Source organism: Pongo abelii, chromosome 3 (genome assembly GCF_028885655.2).
Source record: "Pongo abelii isolate AG06213 chromosome 3, NHGRI_mPonAbe1-v2.0_pri, whole genome shotgun sequence".
Taxonomy (NCBI): Eukaryota; Metazoa; Chordata; class Mammalia; order Primates; family Hominidae; genus Pongo; species Pongo abelii.
In genome coordinates this window covers 107,317,967-107,341,202 of record NC_071988.2, presented here as the reverse complement: position 1 = coordinate 107,341,202, position 23,236 = coordinate 107,317,967, and the positions used below count along the sequence as shown (strand labels likewise).

The window sequence follows — 23,236 nt, the reverse complement described above, 5'->3', positions numbered from 1 at the left end:
AGTTTCTGGTGAAATACTAGTCTCTGTATCACATAGATTCGAGAATATTACTTTTCCTTATACCATAAAATGTTAGTCAGAATCATCAATACCATCATTATCCCCATCATCATACTTACAATGACAATAAAAAGTGCCTATAGCATGCCAGGGCCTGTGCAATTTCACTTACATATTCCAGGTATTTTTGTTCCATTTTGTTTTATTTTTAAGTGAATGAATACAACAACCCTGTGAGATTAGACATTATGATTTCTATTTTATATGAGGAAATTAGTTTTGAGAAGTTAGGTAACCAGTTTCAGTTCATTAACGTGGGTAGTAAGTGGCAGATTTAGTCCCACATCTTTCTGTCACGGAAGCCTGAACTTTTAACTTCTACACTACGTTCTTGCAAATAAGTAGGGAAACACCAACTGATAGATATGCCCAATACTGAAAAACTTCTTGGTTAATTGGGCATTTTTATTTATAACCCCATTGGGTTTCAGTGGAAGTGAGCCAAAATTCTGCAAAGATAAATTGAAAGGAAAGCAAAGCTCATACTCCCAATTCTAGATGCATGGGCTTTTTAGATATATCACAGAGTAAAACACGATACAACATGACAGATTTCTAGTTTACACCCTGTCCCACATAAAATATTTAGTTAATACCCATTCATGGAGGTATTTCTCACATATGAGATATTTTTCCTTAAAACCTGTTATTTTTCAGACTTTGGTGTGTTTATAAAGCAGTTTCATGGAACTCTTGTGAGTTACTCTTTGTTCAAATTAGAGAAGTCGTCAAGCATTTAAAGGAAAGAGGCCTCCCAGTGTTAGCAAAGAGTGACCTGACTGTATTTTCCAAAGTGTGGGTTATTCCAAGTAATTTAAGGTGCCACAGAAAGAGGATATTGACATCAAATAACTTAACAGAAATACCAGTTTCTAAATTTCAATTCTCCTGATTACATCAAAGAGGAAGCATCAGTTGGGAAAAAGAGGCATGTTAAAATGGTACCAGCGCATGCCAATCTCCATTTTCATCAAATCAGCAGAGGGCCTTAGGGTCAGCATCTTCAGAAAGCAGCTGTGTCCAGGGACATTTAATAACAAGTTCTTGTCATTGTGCTTATGTTACATTGACCTCGTGTTTATGCAAGAAGTGCTGGTTTTCAAAGAGCAATAATATATAAATTCCCTTTTACCACAAAACTGATAAAGAAAACTGTGAATACATTTAAAGAAAAATATCAATAAACCTAGTGCAGGCGTTATATGGAAATGGCTAAAATCATGAGGGTGAGAGACAAGACTAGCTGGATTTCCTAGGCCGACTAAGAATCCCTAAGCATAGCTGGGAAGATGACCGCATCCACCTTTAAACACGCGGCTTGCAACTTAGCTCACACCTGACCAGATAGTAAAGAGAGCTCACTAAAATACTAATTAGGCAAAAACAGGAGGTAAAGAAATAGCCAATCATCTATTGCCTGAGAGCACAGCGGGAGGGACTATGATCGGGATATAAACCCAGGCATTCGAGCCAGCAACAGCTACCCTCTTTGGGTCCCCTCCCTTTGTATGGGAACTCTGTTTTCACTCTATTAAATCTTGCAACTGCACTCTCTTCTGGTCCGTGTTTGTCACGGCTCGAGCTGAGCTTTCGCTCGCCATCCACCACTGCTGTTTGCCGCCTGCTGCTGACTTCCACCGCGTCAGGGTGCCGGCTGTGCTCCTGATCCAGCGAGCCGCCCATCGCCCCTCCCGATCAGGCTAAAGGCTTGCCATTGTTCCTGCACCGCTAAGTGCCTGGGTTCCTCCTAATCGAGCTGAACACTGGTCACTGGGTTCCATGGTTCTCTTTCATGACCCATGGCTTCTAATAGAGCTATGACCCACGGCTTCAAATAGAGCTATAACACTCACTGCATGGCCCAAGATTCCATTCCTTAGAATCCGTGAGGCCAAGAATCCCAGGTCAGAGAACACAAGGCTTGCCACCATCTTCGAAGCGGCCCACCGCCATTTTGGAAGCAGCCCACCTCTGTCTTGGGAGCTCTGGGAGCAAGAATCCCCGGGGAACAAGGGTAGTATGTGAATGAGAGAAGTTTGAGAAATACTTAAAGACAATAGTTATCAAATTTTGTCACACCATCATACCTTTAAGAAATGCATCAAAAAATAGGAACGTTAAGAGTTACTGTAAGTAAACAGCTATTCAGGGCTTTAGGGGCTAGCCCCTCTACTTGACTTCAGAAAATCATTTAGTGTGCTGAAAATAGGTAGCCAGTTCACCATTTACACACACAGGGCTTGCCTTAGGCAAATTCCTGGGAGTCAGTTCTTTGCTTTTCCAACTCTTTAAGAATGTAAATTCCTCCCTTTTACTGGTTCACATGCCCTCAAGCTACCACTTGCTTTCTCCACTTTCTTCCATCAAGCCCTGCCCTTAGATCTTTTATTCACACTATGATATTGAGGCTCTATAACTGTACAGTTTGCTACTGAAATCTTCAGAGTTTGAGTTTTTGCATGGATTAAAGTGTAAAGAGGGAGGGGTGTACCTTTCAGGCTGTCTTGAAACTTCAGGCCCTATTCAGCAGGAAGGAAATCATGTATTTTACACATCAACTCTATACCCCAGAAAATAGTTTATCTCACAGTAGCATATGGTTTGCCTAGCCCAGTCAGAACTGATATGTTGCTCCTAGTAATGGTGTGATGTTGATTCTGCTGCTACCCTTTCCCCATTTCATATATGAGAAACAGAGTTACATCAATTATAATGATCAATATCGTTTACCATACACTCCTGCAGCTGATAGTCTAGCTAGTATTTCCCAAGTTATGGTTTTAGGACCATGCGTATAAGAATTACCTGGGAGATGAATGCCATGTGGAGATGGGGGCAGAGGGTGGAGTTACGTAGCTACAAGCCAAGGAACAACAAGGGTTGTTGGCAAATATCGGAAGTTAAGAGACAGGCATGAAACAGATACTTCCGTAAATCCTTCAGAGAGAGCATGGCTCTGCTGACATCTTAATTTGGATTTTCAGCTTCCAGAAATATGAGATAATAAATTACTGTTTTTGTTTTGTTGTTTTTCTTTTTAGCTACCCAGTTTGCAATGCCTTTTTATGGCAATCCTAGGAAAATAATACAGGGATCATGGAAAACTCCACAAGAAAGGGGAGTTGGGTGAATTTGTTAGGCTCTCCCAACTGGAAAGGAGCACATGCAGAGGGTGGCGGGGTGGGTGGGGGGAGCATGGGCTTATTCAAATAGTCATGTATAGGGACTTGGATTTTAAAACAGAAAAGGGACAGGTTCTGCTGTTTAGAAAGAAATCTGGGCTCTGGGCTGAGAGCAGCCCTTCTACTACTGGAACAGCAGCAGCAAAGCCATGAGAATGTGTAGCACTGCCTCAGTACAAACACTCAAACATTTTATTATTTATTTATTTATTTATTTGTTTTTGAGACGGAGTTTCACTCTTTTTGCCCAGGCTGGAGTGCAATGGCGCAATCTCGGCTCACTGCAACCTCCGCCTCCTGGGTTCAAGCGATTCTCTTGCCTCAGCTTCCTGAGGAGCTGGGATTACAGGCATGCGCCACCACACCCAGCTAATTTTTTGTATTTTTTAGTAGAGACAGGGTTTCTCCATGTTGGCCAGGCTGTTCTCGAACTCCTGACCTCAGGTGATCCACCCGCCTTGGCCTCCCAAAGTGCTGGGATTACAGGCGTGAGCCACTGGGCCCGGCCAAACATTTTAAATACTAAGCTAGAACAAATTAAAACAAGCAAGATCTTCCAATTTTAGTATATGTGCTGCGGAAGCGAGCACGAGCAAGGATCTTCATTTGTAAAACAAGTAGGTATTAGGATATTCTCTTGATAAATATTTGGTGCATAGTATACGCCAGCTGTTGTGCTCAGAGAGGGGTGTAGCATCAGGACAGGTAAGGATCCTGCCCTCAAGGAGCTTAAATTGCCATGGGGAAGGCAGATGATAAGCAGTAAAGAAACAAACAAACAAGATAACTACTAAAGGCGCTCAAATGCTTTGAAGGGAATAAACAGAGTAATCTTAGATAGAACCTTCAGGAAGTTGAGGATTAAATGAAATAATCAGGATAGTACCCAGCACAAGGTAGGTTATTATTGATAAAGTTATTATTCTTCCTTAAAGGATGAACATTTTGTCTACTAACTACCTCCTGTATTTTAATTTGCAGCAGCAGATGATGGATTTTTCTGCCCTAAACAAAACATCTTTTTTTCTTGATATGTTTGGGGCAGCTCATTTGTTTTCATCCAATGGTGGTCAAATGGGTTTCCCAATCTCTGATTGCAAAGTGTACATATGCTCTGTCAAAAACAAGAGCCTAGACTGAACAGACCAGATTTCAGAGCCCTCCACTGTCTCCTCTTCCTTTCCTCTGATCCCTGTAACCAACTCTCAGTCAGAATGATCTCTGTTGCCTCACTGGCCCCAGCTTTTTGCCTTGGAGGACGGGCTTATTTCCGTCTCCTTACAGCACCTTCTCCTGTCTTCCCTTGGAATCCAGATCTCATTCTCCCCTCCAGGTTGGACACTCTCCTCATTTCAACATCTTTATGCTTATAATAATTGCACTTGTGCCTATGAGTCTCCCTCCACCCTGACCTCGTGCCTGCACTCTGCCAGCCTCTCTGCTGGGTGCAGACGATAAGTCCATGACTAAGAGGACATGGTTCCTGCCTCTGGGCAGCACAGGCAGATTAAAAAAAAAAAAAAAATCGCCTGTGGATTTACCATGCAGATTCCTAGGCATTCTCCAACCATTTAAATCAGAATGAGAGCAAGTGGGGTCTGGGTTTCTGAATCTTAAGATATTTCTCTAAGTCATTCTTACACATACTGATACTGAAAAATCTCTCCTATCTCTGTAGTACTCCCTACTTTTCAAGTTCACTTTTTCATAACTCAGTTCAGTAATTCCCAGACCTAAATTCCTTCGCAGAGGATTAAATTAAAATATGTCTGGCTTTTCTGTCTCCTAAATTTTAGGCTTTTATTTTTTCATTTTATCTCTGTGGACTTGCAGTTTATTTCGTCACCAAAACAAATTTGAAAAATAAGTGAAAGGGGAGAATAGGAGAAGGAGGAACAAGGGAAGTGTGAACTGAGTACGTGGGTGGGCAGCTGGGGTACCTCAAACAGCAGTTGTTTTACAGGATTCTTGGACAGAATGTGTAAAATTCCTGGCTTCATGAAGCCTCTGTCCTTGCTCCTGAACACTGTGTTGTAAGAGTGTAGTTATTCTGTTGCCCAGCAGTTAATGCTAGGATGGTGACCACACTGCCATTCTTGACCCTACCTTCCCAACGCTTCCAAAATGTATCTTCTTGAACAGCTGATACCATCTGGAGGGCTTTGGTAACAAAATAATATTCAGTATCTAAGTTGATTTTACACATTCTAGATTTCATTTTTGTCCCCTCAAAACTTGGAAGTTTAATATAAAAAGTTATGTTTTAATTTGTTTTCATTTCTAAATAGAAAGAATAAAGACAAGAATGGTTAGAAACTATGATATCTGTTTTCTTTTGTTTGTTTGTTTTTACAGTTGACAGGAACTGAAAGAATACAAATTCTTTCAGTTCAATGAGAATGCCCTTTCTCACAAAATTCACTGGCCAAGGAGTATGTGGGAATATGCCATAACTGTAGGAACAATGAGTCATGCCTATATAAAAGTATCAAACTTGAACTTCGGAACTGGAAAAAAGAGTATACAATATAATTAAAGAACAGCAGAAAGTACATGGCTTAATAAAGGCTCATCCATGCACTCACAACTACTCTAAATTCCAATAGCGTATGAATTTCAAATGTTTTTTTCTCACACCACCTTTTCTGTTTTTCCCTCACACAGGACAAAATGTTTCTTCTCATTCAAATGTGAAATATTATCTTCCAAATCCCAAATGGATCCATAGCTTTCAAAGCACAGGCAGATGTATGAATACATGCTCTTCAGCTGAGGACAGATATGTGCAAAACATTGAAAACAAATGGGGCAGAATTAAAGAAACCAATGTACTGATACAATGAATTATTACATAGTCCTTAAGATCACACACAGTGAAAACTACTTAATGACATGGGAAAATGTCCATGATATAATGTGAAGGAGAAAAGGTAAGATATAAAAGCTGTATGATTCTGACATCTTTTATACATAGCTGAATTTTGATACATCTAAATCTCTGCTTATCTATTTATTTATCTGCTATGTATAGCAAGAGCACTCTGGAGTGTTGAATTTTAAAATATTCATATTTCCTTTTTGTATTCTTCCATATTCTAAATTGTACATAAAATGTTATAATCAAAATATAACTTCAACAATATTCAACTTAAACTTAATAACTTTATGGTATTAAATAATATTCAAATTAAACTTAATAACTTTACGGTATCAAATTAAACTTAATAACTTTATGATATTTTAAAATGCTATTTTTAAAGTTCACTTTAAAAATTAAATTTCAGGGCTTAACATTAGAGGTACAAAGTCAGTGACTAGAGATTGTCTTTGCAGAATACCTGTGGGAACTTCTTTCTAGGTTTTCATAAATATATTTTAACAAAGACAAAACCTGAATCCTATTGACTCTTTGGTGAGAAATAAGCATTATTAGAATAAACAGGGAAAATATTCATTCATTCTTACTCTTTAAAATGTTTCACAAGGAAACATTTCTGTATTTACAACTTAATATCTATTCAAAGCATTATGCACAGTCTGTATTTTTATCATTTTGAGGCTATGGACCCCAAACGGATCCATAGCTTCAAAAGCACAGGCATATTTAAGAACACAGATGCTCTTCAGAAGAGGGCAGATATGTACAAAACATTGAAAACAACGGGGGAAGGATTAAAGAACCTGGGTGAGATAAACCTGAACTAATAAACGTCCCCCGGCAGTTTGTCTCCACATCCCAATGACTAAAGTTGAGCCAGGACTTGACCATGTGAAATATCAGACAGCCAATTAACTAAAAAAAAAAAAAAAAAAAAACACATAGGGGCAGAACACTCTGCTTGGACAAGTTTCTGAAAATAACCTCACCATCCTCTGGGAAATTATGGATTTTTTTTCCCCTCCCCGTGTATCTCACAATTACATTTTGCCACAAATATGTTATTCTCTTCTTATTACCTCACCATTCATGGATCTGGGAACCCCTTCTTTTAATCAGCAGAATCCAGGATTTTGCATATCTGCCACCGGAGACCAAGGGATTCAAGCTTGACAATTTATCAAAAGGATATTTCGGTTGCCAGAATGACCTTTTTAACATATAAATAAAATTATTTCATTTACTTGCTAAAAATATTTTGACAGATTTCCATTTCACTTAGAATAAGAACTAAATTTCTTATTATAGGCCAGGTGTGGTGGTTCACACCTGTTAATCCTAGCACTTTGGGAGGCCGAGGTGGGTGGATCACCTGAGGTCAGGAGTTCGAGACCAGCCTAGCCAACATGGGAAAACCCTGTCTCTACTAAAAAAAAAAAAATACAAAAATTAGCCAGGTGTGGTGGCATGCACCTGTAATCTCAGCCACTTGGGAGGCTGAGGCAGGAGAATCACTTGAACCCAGGAGACAGAGGTTGCAGTGAGCCAAGATTGCACCACTGCACTCTGGCCTGGGTGACAGACGGAGACTCTTAAAAAAAAAGAAAAAAGAAAAAAGATAAAAGAAAAAAAAAGAAAAAAGAAAAAGAAAGGAAAAGAAAAAGAAACAGAAAAAAAATTATTATAATCTGCCAAGTCATACAGAATCAACCTCCGTGGACACTATTCATCAACACTCACTGCATTCCTGTCACAGTGACCTCCTTCCTTTTATATTTAATTTTTATTTTTTATTTTTTAGAGACAGGGTCTTGCTCTTCCACCCAGGCTGAAGTGCCAGCAGTATGATCATAACTCATTGCAGCCTCAAACTCCTGGGCTCAAGTGATCCTCCTGCCTCAGCCTCCTAAGTTGCTAGGATTACTGGTGTGCACCACCACAGGCAACTAGTTTTTTAATTTGACTTTTTTTGTAGAGACAGTCTCACTTTATTGTCCAGTCAGGTCTGGAACTCTTACCCTTAAGGGATCCTCCCACTTCGGCCTCCCAAAGTGCTGGGATTACAGGCATAAGCCGCTGTGTCTTGCCTCCAATGGCCTTCTTTATGTTCTTCAAGCAAGCTAAGCTGTTCCTGTCTCTAGGACTTTGCACTTGCTATTCTTCTACCTGCAACATGCCTGTTATACCTCCACCATATCATAGGTATAACAGGCCTCTTGTCATTCGAATCTCAACTCAAATGTTACATCCTCAAGAAGGAGACGGGTATCTCCACCACTTTACTCACTAGCATATTAGCATGTCACCCTCATTACTTTTCAAAATTATTTATATATTTGCTGTTTATTGTTTATCTGCCCATGACTTGTAATGCAAACCCCAGTATCTTTCATCCAGAACAGTGTCTAAGAAATAGTTAACACTCCAAAATTATTTGTTGAATGAATGAATAAGGTAGATTGTTCACAAAGGTGACTGTTGATAATTTCTCTCATCCTTATATATATCTATAACATTACTTCAATTAAGAAGCAGAGTCAGCTTTCTCCCCTTTTTAAGCTGAATTGGTCTTGTGATTTGCCATTGACCAAGAGTATGCAGTGGATGTGACATCGCACCAGTTCTGGGCCTACTCCTTAAAGGTCTTGTAGCTTCCACCCTTACTGTCTTTCAGTACTGAGCCATGGTGTAAAGAGTTTCAACCATCAGCTATAGGGAGGAACCCTGAAGGATACAAGACTGAGAAGAGAAAACAAGAGACTCAATCAGCCATCGGCTATTCTAGCCAGCCCAACTTAGGCACCTGTCTTGTCAGTAAAGCTCTCTAGGATACTGCAGCTGCACTAAATTGCAGCATCCAATATCAAGTGGAACAGAGACAGAGCCTTTCTGCCGAGCATTGCCCACTTGCAGAATCTGAAAAAGTTGTTGTTTTAAACTAAAAACATTTGGATTGGGTTTGGTATGAAGCAATAGATACCTCAAACAGTCATTGATACCAGAAATTGGGTGCTGCTGCAACAAAAACCTAAAATATGTTTTGGGTATTAGTATTGGAACCAGGCAGAGTCTGCGCAGCCAGTGAGGAAACTATTAGTAAGAGCTTGACAAACAGGGAAAAAAATTGCTATTAGAGGCTAGAGAAAGGTAAATGCTTATTAAGCGGTGCTGGAAAAATTAACAAGACTATCGACTGCGGCAACTTGGAATATAGAGAACATTCTTGGTGAACTTGCAGCCCTATCTACTGAGGTTTTCAGGCCAAATACTGAATGTATTAATTGGCTTCTTTTATTTGTGCATATGTTAAGGTAGTACAAGAGCAACGTGACCTAAAAAAGAAACTGTTCCATTTTTTAGAATTTTGAGAAACTCCATCAGCCCTAAGACAGTATCTCTAGCTGGTCAAAGAGTCTCAATGTAGGAAATGGCCATAGGAAAAAAAGACAAAATCCAGGGTGCTGACAGGAAAACATGGCTTAAAGGAAAAAGCCAAATGATGGGTATGGGTATACCACTCCTGTTAAGACTTCTGAAAGACCCAGCACCTCACAGAGTCTTTTGGCAATAGAAATCTTTTTTTATGATTTCTTCAGTCTGTTTATGCATTGGTGCATTTTATGCAAAAATACATGTATTTTATAAAAGAGATAATAAGGTCACATTTTATAAACTTTGGACAATATTTTATTGTCAGCCAATAGTTATCAAGAACTTGATTTGGAGATAACTGCTTACAGGGCACATCTGTTCTTACAGGTATCCTAAAATATATAAAATATTCCTCCATTCTCCTACATTAGCAAAAATCTGCTATAAGAACCAAATTATACATGCCCATGGAGAAATAATTTTAATAAACATGTTTTGCAATAATGTCAGTGTCATATAATTAGCCATATATAAATATTAAAAGAGGGCACTGAAACTCATTATTGTTTCATGAAGTTCATTGTAGAGGATGTTGCTTATCCCATTATACAATATTCTATTATGAGGATCCTATTGACATATTTCTTGCTAATTTTGGTACTAAAAATGAACATTTCTCCTACATAAGTCATTGTTTATATGTTGTGGATGGGGCTAACCTATATAACTATTGATCTGATTTTCTTTTTAAAGTATAGAATAAGAGATGTAGCTCCTCAGCAAAAAGTATATTTGCAGTCTTGAAATTTGTTTTCTGATCCTTGTTCTGAATTCATTTCTGTACCTCCACAGATATTTTTTCTCTCAGAGTAAATTTATGAATCCTTATAAACTATTTGTAATACTTTTTGTAAAAGGCATGGATTTAATCAATTAATTGATCCTGTTTTCTTTTTCCATTTATCATTATGTAATTAAAATTGTCCTCAAATGTTAAAACTGTATAATATTTTCTTATATGAATGCACCATTATTTAATCAACCACACTCACATGGAGATAATAAATTGGTGTTCAGTTTTTACTGTTACACAATTTATAATAAACAACTTTGCACTTAAGTTTGCTCTACATACCTATCTGATTGTTTTCTGGGATTGAAATTATCTGCATGAATGCTCCTGAAATATATTACCAAATTGCTTTAAAAAGACTATGACAGTTTGCATACTCACCATGTGTCTATCCATGTACTAATTCTACACTTTCACAGAAAAATAACACTTAGTATGTACTACGGTCTAAATGCTTGTGTTCCCCCAAATTCATATGTTGACACTTGATCACCACTGTAATTGTATTAGGAGGTGAAGCCTTTGGGAGGTGATCAAGGCTCTGCCTTCATGAATAGGATTAATGCCCTTACCAAAGAGGTCCCAGACCTTAGCAGATAATTTATGGTCAAGTCTTCAAAAGCAATTGCAACAAAAACAAAAATTGACAAATGAGACCTAATTAAACTAGAAAACTTCTACACAGCAAAAGAAACTATCAACGGAGTAAACAGACAACCTACAGAAAGGGATAAAATATTCACAAACTGTGCATCTGACAAAGGTCTGTTATCCAGAATCTATAAGGAACTTAAACAAATCAACAAGCAAAAAACCAAATAAACAATTAAAAAAGGGGCAAAGGACATAAACAGATACTTCTCAAAAGAAGACATACAAGATGCCAACAAACATGAAAAAATGCTCATCATCACCAATCATCAGAGAAATGCATAACAAAACCACAATGAAATACCATCTCACACTAGTCAGAATAGCTTTTGTTAAAAAGTCAAAAAATAACAGATGTTGGTGAGGCCAAGGAGAAAAGGGACACTTAATCACTGTTAGTGGGAATGTAAATTAGTTCAGCCACTGTGGAGAGCAATTTGGAGATTTCTCAAGAAAGTGAGAGTTGAACTACTGTTCAACCCAGCAGTCCCACTAGAAGGTATATATCCAAAGGAAAATAAATTATTCTATCAAAAAGACACATACACCTATGTGTTCATTTCAGTGCTATTCACAATAGTAAAGACATGAAATCAACGAAAGTGGCCATCGATGGTGGACTGGATAAAGCAAAAGTGGTACATATATACCATGGAATACTATGCAACCATCAAAAAGAATGAAATAATGTCCTCTGCTGCAACATAGATGCAGCTGGAAACCATTATCCTGAGTGAACTAATGAAGAAACAGAAAACCAAATATCACAAGTTCTCACTTATAAGTGGGAACTAAACATTGGGTAAACATGGACATAAAAATGGGAACAACAGATACTGGGGGATACAAGAGAGGAGAGGGAGAGAGGGTGCTAAGGGTTGAAATAAACTACCTATTGGCGTACTATGCTCACTACTTGGGTTATGGATTCATTCATTCTCCAAACCTCAGCATCATACAGTATACCTTTGTAACAAACCTGTACGCAATTCTAAAATAAAAATTGAAAAAAGTAAAACAGAAGAAATATATTTGCATTAGGAAAAAATATACATTTTAAATAAAAATAAAACCTTAAAAATGAGGGAATATGATATGGTTTGGCTGTGTCCCAAATCTCATTTTGAATTGTAATTCCCACAATTCCCACATGTCATGGGAGGACCCTGGTGGGAGGTGATTGAATCATGGGGCAGGTCTTTCCCATACTGTTCTCATGACAGTGAATGAGTCTCATGAGATCTGATGGTTTTAAAAACAAGAGTCTTCCCTGCATGAGCTCTCTCTTTTTGCCTGCTGCCATTCACATAAGATGCGACTTGCTCCTCCTTGCCTTCTGCCAGGATTGTGAAGCCCCCCAAGCCACGTGGAACTGTAAGTTATTAATTAAACCTTTTTCCTATATAAATTACCCAGTCTCAGATATGTCTTTATCAGCAGCATGAAAACAGACTAATACAGAATAGTAAATTATTTTTTACTTTATAAAGGAAAAGGACAAATTATATGTTTATTTTAAATATTAAGGTCTCTAGTAATTTTAAAAGTGTTTCTTTTCATGTATAATTTTTTTTTTTTTTTGAGGCGGAGTCTCGCCCTGTTGCCCAGGCTGGAGTGCAATGGCCTGATCTCAGCTCACTGCAAGCTCTGCCTTCCGGGCTCAAGAGATTCTCCTGCCTCAGCCTTCCAAGCAGCTGGGATTACAGGCGCTCGCCACCATGCCTGGCTAATTTTTGTATTTTTAGTAGAGACAGTTTCACAATGTTGGCCAGGCTGGTCTCAAACTCCTGACCTCATGATCCTCCCACCTTGGCCTCCCAAAGTGCTGGGATTACAGGCACGAGCCACCCCGCTCAGTCCTTGGCCTCCCAAAGTGCTGGGATTACAGGCACGAGCCACCCCGCTCAGTCCTTTTCATAAGTAACTTTTAAGAAGCACGATGTTATTTTATTTATTTGTTATTTACACTCGTTGCACTATTTATTCTAAATACAAAGCAGACCTTTAGACATATAGAAACCTAGGCGTTGAGACCAGCCTGGTGAACATGGTGAAACTCCATCTCAACAAAAAAATACAAAAAATAGCCAGGCATGGTGGCACATGCCTGTAATCCCAGCTACTCGGGAGGCTGAGGCATGAGAATGGCTTGAACCAGTGAGGTGGATGTTGCAGTGAGCTGAGATCATGCTACTGCATTCCAGTGTGTGGCAACAGAGCAAGATTCTGTTTCGAAAAGAGAAAAAAGGCCAGGCGCGGTGGCTCATGCCTATAATCCCAGCACTTTGGGAGGCTGAGTTGGGTGGATCACCTGAGCTCGGCAGTTCGAGACCAACCATGACCAACATGGAGAAACCCCGTCTCTACTAAAAATACGAAATTAGCCGGGCATGTTGGCACATGCCTGTAGCCCAGCTACTCAGGAGGCTGAGGCAGGAGAATCCCTTGAACCCAGGAGGTGGAGGTTGTGGTGAGCCGAGATTGTGCCGTTGCACTCCAGCCTGGGCAACAAGAGCGAAACTCCGTCTCAAAAAAAAGGAAGAAAAAAAAAGAAAACTAAGCCATCTTTAATGATGATATTCATGTCATCACTGATAAAGTTCATCTTATAAAGGCTTTCGTTTGCATTCTGATTTCATGATTTTCATAATTATAACTAAACTGTGATTTGTTACTACCCGCGGTCACAAGTTGGGCTTATATCTACAACTCATTAAATTTGTGTTTAGACATTTTTTTAAAAAGAGGCCCCAGACAAAGACTTCATGACTAAAACACCAAGGCAATGACAACAAAACCCAAATTTGACAAATGGGATCTAATTAAACTAAAGAGCTTCTGCACAACAAAAGAAACTATCATCAGCGTGAACAGGCGACCTACAGAACGGGAGAAAATTTTTGCAATCTATCCATTTGACAAAGGGCTAATATCCAGAATCTACAAGGAACTTAAACAATTTTTACAAGAAACAAACCAACAACCCCATCAAAAAGTGGGTGAAGGACATGAACAGACACTTCTAAAAAGTAGACGGTAGGCTATTTTTAATTTTCAAGTATCAGGATTACTCTTATCCAAAAACTCCAATGCTGAGAATTTATCCTAAGTAATCCAAAAATAGAAAGTATTTATGCAAAAGAAGACATTTATGTGGCCAACAAACATATGAAAAAAAGCTCATCATCACTGGTAATTAGAGAAATGCAAATCAAAACCACAATGAGATACCATCTCACGCCAGTTAGAATGGCAATCATTAAAAAGTCAGGAAACAACAGATGCTGGAGAGGATGTAGAGAAATAGGAACATTTTTACACTGTTGGTGGGAATGTAAATTAGCTCAACCATTGTGGAAGACTGCGTGGCGATTCCTCAAGGATCTAGAACCAGAAATACTATTTGACCCAGCACTCCCATTACTGGGTATATACCCAAAGGATTATAAATCAGTCTTCTATAAAGATATATGCACATGTATGTTTATTGAAGCACTGTTCACAATAGCAAAGACTTGGAACCAACCCAAATGCCCATCAATTATATACTAGATAAAGAAAATGTGGCACATATACACCATGGAATACTATGCAGCCTTAAAAAAGGATGAGTTCATGTCCTTTGCAGTGACATGGATGAAGGTGGAAACCATCATTCTCAGCAAACTAACACAGGAACAGAAAACCAAACACCGCATGTTCTCAATCATAAGTGGGAGTTGCACAATGAGAATACATGGACACAGGGAGGGGAACATCACACACCAGGCCTGTTGTGGGGTGGGGGATTAGGGGAGGGATAACATTAGGAGAAATACCTAATTGTAGATGATGGGTTGATGGGTGCAGCAAACCACCATGGCACGTGTATACCTATGTAACAAACCTGCACGTTCTGCACGCTTATCCCAGAACTTAAAGAATAATAAAATAAAATAAAAAGAGGCCCCAGAGAGCTGCCTTGTACCTTCCACCATCTGAGAGCACAGTGAAAAGGTGCCATCTATGAACTGAGATCAAGTCCTCATCAGACATGGATTTGCCAGTGCCTTGACTGTGATTTTCCAGAATCCAGAATTTTCAGAAATAAATTTTGTTTATAAACTACTCCATTTATGATATTTTGTTATGACAACCTGAATGGACTAAGACAGTAGGCTATTTTTAATTTTCAAGCATCAGGATTACTCTTATCCAAAAACTCCAATGCTGAGAATTTATCCTAAGTAATCCAAAAATAGAAAGTATTTATGCAAATGTATATCCACTACAATAGTACTTATAATAATGAAAATGTCATAATGTAAATGTCTAACAATATTGAAATAGTTGTGAATAATATACCTGTAGAGTGAAATATTAGATATTTAAAAAGAGGCTTACAGAAGTTGTTAATGGTAAAATGTTAAGTTAAAATATATTAGAATAAAAGGGTTTTTTCAACTATTAATATGAAAACATTTCTGGTATATAATGTTGATAACATTAAGATAAAATTTTATTTTTTCTACTAAGCTTTCAAAAAGTAAAGAGAAGAAGATAATTCACAAAATATTAGCCAGATTAACTCTTTATTAGTGGAGTTAGGAATGCTTTATATTTTCTTCTCTGGGGCTGCCATTATTCTTTTATTTTCACCATGCTGTACTTCTCCTTGTTTCCCTGTAAAACTATTCTAGATTAAAGTGGAGCTATATATTTAAAAATATAACGCTTTTGTTATTATTGAAATACTTATTTTTAATTACATTGCCAATATTTCAATCTCTACTTATAATACTTTTAATATTCCTTAATGGAAAGAATTTAAAAACATTAAACAAGAGAAGAATCCTATTTTATAATTCACTTTTTCCAGTGCAAAAGTTTAATACAGTTTTACTTTAGTACCAAAGAAAAAGAACAAAAAAGATTGTTTTAAGATGGAAAGTATGGAAGAGAAAGATATCTAAGGTGCCCAATTTTTGACTTTGTAGCTTAATAGAAACAATGCAAACTCCTGCGGCCAAATAATCTATGTTGTAAACTGTTACCACATCAATCAAGGTTATGCCTCCTCAGCTCACTGCATCCTGTCAGTTGAGTCTGAATTTCTCAGTGAAGACGGTTAGTAAAATTGTGACATCTACCTGTCAAATGATGGCTTCTCCCCACAGTCAAAGGCATCTTGGAGCTCCTTAACAAGATTAGCCTGGCCTGGCAGTCGAAAGAGACCCTCTTCTTTCAGCCCCCTTTGTCGGATAAAGTCCACGCACTGCTCCACCAACATCGGAGCCAGACGGTTCCCATATCTCTTCTCATAACGAACAGTATCCTCCAGTTTCTGTCCAAAAATGCCTAAAAAAAAAAAAGGATCACAGTAAACTTGGGAAATTTATCTCTTCTCACTTTGTTGTTGTTGTTGTTTTAATTCAATATAACAGAAAAACAAAGATTGGAATGCTAGCAAGCACTTAACATTCAGTATTTCACATTATTATACAATCAAATTCATTATATACAATTCCTCAAATGGTATGAATTGACCTTATGCTGCCTCTTTCTTGTATTCTATGTTTAGCCCAAAACCAAAATAGAAATACTGAGTTTGAGATATCAATTTTGAAATAAGAAAAACTGTAATAAATGTAACTTGAGTTTGGGGTTTTCATTTATTTTTTTCCTTTTAGGAAGGGAATGGTATTCAGTAGCTTAAAAGCAGAAATATGCTGCAGAAAATAGTCAAATTCTACCTTTATTACAGTTTTATATTTATGTCCAATTTGCATTTAAATCCTGTCTATTTCTTTTTTCCCCTTTTGTTTTTACTCAAGTTGTGATGCCATGACTGTAATCACGGTGATAAAACCAGGAAAAGAAACCCTGAATTTTCTCCCATATAAAATATTTCAGACAATGTTTGTTTGTCTTAAACTATTAACTTATTGGAAAGTGAAAAATGGAAATTTACAAAGCAGAGCATACTAGAAGTGGAGAGGTGGGTCACAGTGGCTTGCCCTAACAGGTAGGGTATTTTATCATGTACATTGTTTAAAAGTGGCAGTACATGGTGGCAATAAAAAGAAGGCCAAGTTTTAGTTAGATTTATTAATGATTTTACAACACCTACAAACCATACATTCCTTGGTGTATACACCTGGGCCAAAAACAGCTACTATTTCTTCCTCAGTACTCCACTAATTAAGAGATAATACTTTTGAAATATATTAATATTAGGTAGTAGCTTGGTAAAAATTATCAACCTATGAGAAAGGAGGGAAAAACAGCCAAAGCAAATGTGACTCCAACGTTCCCAGATGGAATGAATGTCATTAAATTATTTTAATGGTCTAAGAAGTTTCATGAAAGGGGAAGAAAAGTAAGTGATGCATGTTGAAATTAGGTAAGACTTCAGAATGTGTGGGGAATTATTTAACAGCCATTAGATTAAGGATTTGATCATACCAACAGAGGCTTTGCCTCCCCACCTGTAAAATAATTTCTTTATGGACTCAGTAGTACAAAATCGTCACATTTCAAGCAATAAAGAATTGTTACCAAGGAAAATATTCTTAGCTCAGGTAGAAACAATAACAGGAAACACAACTATTCTACACCTGGTATCAAATTTAGCACTAATGAAATACATATATTCCATTTAGGAAATAATGTTGAGTAACCTAGTATCGATATTCAAGTATATAAAGCAGAATTAGAAATAGTGTTTTCTAAGGGCAGTAAAGATTAGAGCAGATAACAGGACTAGTTAGCTTGGTTTGTAGATTTTGGAACAAGTAGTTCCTTGATAATGGTGTATCAAACATTATTCACTAACTCCAACAGACACTCACACCCCATTCTCCCTTGACATTTCCATTGTAGAAGCTGAAAAATTAAATACTTCTTCCATTTCCCTTGCAGTGGGGTGGTCATGTGGCATAGTCCTGTTCAATGTCAATAAGTCTTCTTGTAGCCCTTAGGAAGACTTGCTTTTCTTGATGAAAAGGAAAGACATCTGTAATTGTCAGTCACTCCTTTTGCCTGTCTTCAACTTGGGCATGATACCGGCTCCTGTTACAGTCATCTTTAGTCCATTAGGCAACAATCACAAGGGAAAGGCTAAAAGATTAACAGACATGCTGAGGCTGAAATTATTGAACTACTGATCCAATACTGGCAGCACCTTTGTCCAGATAGCTTTTAATGTGAGAAAAACAAGCTGATGTGTGTTTAAGCCAGTTTTCTGTTCCTTCAGCAAAACAAAATGCTAATCCATTCAATGGTAATAGCAATTTTTGGAGATATTCTAGTGTTTTAATAATAAGATTTACAAACTGGTTAGGTTGGAGAATATCGACCCTTTCTGTGGAGAGCTTTGAAAACAAACGTGATGCTTATTTGCCTCTACTGTTTGAACTCTATCCTGACAAAATTAAGTAAATAACCTTTTAAAAGACTTATAGATCATTTAAGAAAATAATATGTTGACATTTGGGAATAAATTTTATGTATGTGTGATTTTTTTTTACTTTCGATTTTTGCTTTGGATTGATAAATATATTACCTAAGGGTTCTCTCCAAATCCAACAGAAAATCTACTAAGGATGTTGCAATTCAATGACCATGTGTGCTACAAACATGAACCAAACTTCCAATACTTGGGTTTGTACAGTAATGAAAAACAGTCAAACATTCTTTTCTCAAAGCTTTCGGGATTTTTTTTTTTCTCCCAACAATTCAAGGAAGCAATGAAGAAAGGGATGTTTTGCTTTAGACGTGAATTCGGTTTCCTTTTTACTTTCTTGTACATGCAGGTTTGCCTTTATAATAAAATAAGAATTTACTTTAAAACTATAGCGAGAAACTTAAATTCATTAATTATTTATTATATTCTGAGTCCCTCACAATATTCTTTCATCTTCATAAGAAACACATAAGGTAACTATCATTCTTCCTTTTATACATGGAAAATTGGGGCTCAGAGAGATGAAATAATTTGTCTAAGGTTAGTTACAGAGCACCAAGTGCCAGAATGGAAGTCCACATCCAGATTTATTTAGCTTTAAAATCTTTGCTCATTCCTGAATATCAGTCCTTTTCTTTTTATTTAATCACAGTCGTGAGTCCTCATTTTCTAGTAATTAAAAATATTAGTACATTCTACAACTGAGAAAAATCATGTACATTTTTTGTGCTTTTAAAAAGCGATAATAGCTAAGCTGTACTTATGTATGCCAGGCATGTTACAAGCAGTTTACCTGCATTTCTCACATTTAAAACTCATAACACCCTGTGAGGTAGGCACCACCATTCCTTGCACTTTAAGGAGGAGGAGCTTGAAGCACAGAAAGGTCAAGTAACTTGCCAAATGTCACACAGCAGTAAATGGTGGAGCTAAGGCTTGTTTGAGGTAGTGGGATATCAGACCCACTCAGTGACTATTACAGAATACTGTGTAGTATGCACAATGGCTGAAAACTGCAATGGAGGAAGACACCTGCCATTTATTAGCTTTCTGACCTCAATTCCTCCCATCACATTAGGATAAATGATTTGTGCTGAGAAAATATAAATTGGGAGTTGGGGGAGGTCAGAAAAAAAAAAGAGAAGGAAAATACTCTGGAGCTTCAATGAGCATGCTGCCCCCCAAAGAAATTTCCTTTATATAAAGCTGATGCCTTTAATATAGCAGTAAAATATACAAAAAAGTTTTAGAGCATGTAGACAACATGCACATATGATTTAAAATTCCTGCGGAAAAATGAATTTTCTGCTGTAGAACTGGTCTTGCAAAGAATGAGTAAAGAATTTTAATAGATGTATACTCCCCATTCTGTAGCACTGGAAATAAAGTGTGCCAAACACTTCTGGCTTAAAATGGTAGATGTGGGTTGCCCTTCTGCATAAGAATGCTCCTTGGGAGGAAAGCTATTGATGGGAAAAATCATTTTAAAAAACAGATTTATTTAAAAATTTCCTTGAGGGAGCAGTGAAACTTCAAAATTTAAAATTAACACAAAAGCACAAAGGTCATGTGCTACCCCCAGCTAGCAGCATGAAGAAAAGACACACTATTTACAATATTCCCTGGGATATGGGTCACGCAAACAGTTCCAGCTATGTCCATTTAAACTCCCAGCAAGTTTTCACACACTCTGACATAACCGTCCCCAGTATTTCTGGGTGGCGATGAATACCATGCCTACCTCCCCTCTGTGTGAAAGTACATTGGTGTGTCATAAAGCATCACCCAGGATGTGACTTTTCACTGGACTGAGAATGTAAATCACACAGGTGAATTTATTATACTGGTAGGTGGCTGTTTCCAGTGGAGCACGCAAGAGAGAAACCACCATAGCCTTCAGGGTTTGTGAGGGTCCCCCCTTACATGTGATTTATAGAGCCAATAGCTAGAGGCTACCTGTGAAGTGAGTGACTGTGATGCTATAGATACATTCATATTTCATTCTTCCTGAAAATAAATAAGCAAAGATGAATCTAAACCTTCTCAGACTCTGTGCCCTGTAACTACATATTCTCTTTGCTCCTCAATTCCCAGTGAAGTATGTGACTCTGTCTCCTTTTCATCATTTTCCATCCACTTGCTAACTTTTGCAATTTGATATCTGACCCAGTTAAAACAATAAAATGGCTTTTTCTACGGTCACCAATAACTTCCCAGTTGGCAAATCATTGACAGCCAAATTTGTTCCTTGTATTACTTCGTGTCTCACTCCCTTTAAAACTGTCAGTCTCCTTTTTCTTCCTGACACTTCCCGTGTTACATGATTTTTGCCTCTCAATGCCCTTGTCAGTCTCTTTCTTGACTATGCTAACTACTACACTCTTTAATAGTTGTCTGGGTTCTGTCTTCAGCTCCGTTTTTACTTTACCTGATACAGTTACTCTACTAGACTCCACTTAATTTCACTACATATTAATTATTCTCAGGTTTGTATCTCAATTTGGGATATTGCTATAATCTCCAGCCTTGGATTTCTAGGTGCCCAGTAGAACCTTCAATATGGATAGCTCAAACATTTTCAAACTCAAGATTTCTAAAGCTGAATAAAGTCATCTCTTTTTTAAAACTTGTTCTGTGTCCTTTAATCCTAATTTTGGTTATCAGTACAAGCTATCCCCCCAAAACATTGAAGTGCCATCTGAGAATCAACCTACATTCCTCTTTCCTTCAAGCTATTCATGTAATCACCATGCTGGTTGCCTCCAAGCTCCTTACCACTGCATTAGATTAGATATTCAGTATTTCTTCCATGATTTTTTGAAGAGCAGAGTTCCCAGTCCAGCCAAGTGCTGCCATGGTGGACTTCGTAATATTTCAATCGGATCATGCCACTCTTCTGCTTCACCTCTTCCAATGGTGCCCACTGGCCTATCTTTGCAACCACATTCCTTTTTATGAAATAAAATCCCCACAAGCTGATCTCAACCTCTTCATCCTCCATTCGGTCAACAATGTTTAGGTGGCATCCATTGTGTGCCAGGCACTGTGGCATCTCCACTCTCATTTCTTCTGCTTCCTCACAAACAATATGCTCTCAAACTACGCTGAACTATGTATTGCTTGTCATGTCTTCATGCCTCCTTCTAGAAGGTAGGTCCTGCCTTTGTAAGTCAGCGTAGGAAACCTTACCCTGTAAGAGTCAACTCACACATCTTCTGTGAAGTCTTTACTGACATTCCATTGCCTCATCCCCTACTCTAGACCCAAAGCTTGATATGTTTCTTTATTCCTTAACATTTTGCATGGAAATTATTTATTTAGATGCCTAACCTGTGCTGGACTAGTCAAAAGAGGATTGTATTTTTACATTTATTATAATGAAATAATTGTTTTACATTTATTATTATTATAATAAATATTAGAAAGCAGCTACATACTATATATCTATCCTATGAGCTTCAGAGAGGTTTAGGCAAGGTGCCACAGATACAAGGACCACACTGGGATTGGTCCCAGGTGTAAAGGACTCCAAAGCTTTAATTCTATTTTACCACAGTCAAGGCCTTTTGTTTATGTCCCTGGAACTTATCAAGATGGGTGACGCACAGATTCTCCATAAACATTTATGGAATAAATGCATGCATAGAAACAAAACACTTCACCTCCCCAGTTATAGAAAATAAATGAATAATTCCAATGTCAAATGAAACTCATTGATAGTTCTTGTGTCGTGCCATTAATTTTGAGTTCCTTATCCCTTCTTGTCTGTAGATCACATACTCAGCCATAGTGGGAATTTGCCTTGACTTATCCTCTTCTTACTGCAACTCTGCTAGCAGGATAAATCCTGGTATCACCAGGATGGTAAGAATTTTCCATTAAAATGAACATTCACCCATAGCAAATGGGCAAATCAAAGTAAAATACATCCATTTTAGTACAGAACTAAGAAACAAAGCGAGGCAAAGCTTACTTCACTCTATCACAAACTTTCTAAGTAGCCACAAAATATTATATAGATAGAAATCCTTTACTCCAAGGAGCTCAGGGTCTACCATAACCAGTAAATGTTGATAGAACCTTTACTCTTTTCAAAGTCAGAGAGGGGAAGGAAGGAGAATAATAAATGCTAGGAAAGATTAAGAAAGTGTTAGAAGGTGTACATAGCGACCCAGTGGACTAGGTCTTTGACCGGTGGAGGAATTATACACACTAGGTTCCAAGTCAGGCAAGTTGCATGTATTTCTTTATTTGGCATTCACAGACATCCTACAAAGGGGTCCCTTTTCTACAAATAGGGAAACAGATTTGAAGATGGTAGGTGACCTGTCTGAGGTCACACATCTAGAAAGTGGCAGATTTGGGACACAAACACAGCTCCATATGATTCTAAAAGTCTTTCATTTTTCACTATGTTATGTTAATTGAATTCAAACATAATTTTTCCAAGGCATTCTCACTATTATCTTAGTATCACATGGGAGAAAATGTCTTTTTGTAACTTTCAAAGACCAAACCTGATTTCCTTTAGTTTGTGTGAATCACTGACTTTCCATAGGAGCCTGTGGTCAGCCTTTTGTTCAGGGGCACCTACAACTTAATAGATAATTTGGTGTGGTGCTTATCACAAAGTACCTATTTATGTTTCGTTATTCCAAGGAGTCTGTGAATTCATAGATTTGAGACAACCTGTTTGTTTACCTTCTTATTCCCAGCACCACTTGGTAGAGGCTCCATAAAACATTGATATATGAATTAATGAGCTAGTCATTTATACACAGTTTAAAATTATATAG

The 23,236-nt window shown here is 37.7% G+C and overlaps 1 protein-coding gene across 6 annotated transcripts in view; it reads right to left on the bottom strand.

Moving 5' to 3' along the window:
• Positions 1-23,236, bottom strand: part of ARHGAP24 (Rho GTPase activating protein 24) — a 514,188-nt gene that overhangs the window by 42,685 nt on the left and 448,267 nt on the right. For all 6 annotated transcript variants that reach the window (XM_009240167.4, XM_009240168.4, XM_024246179.3 and 3 more), the window contains one exon: positions 16,126-16,333. In XM_009240167.4, the coding sequence (XP_009238442.2) occupies positions 16,126-16,333 (208 nt within the window). The remainder of the gene's footprint in view (positions 1-16,125; positions 16,334-23,236) is intronic.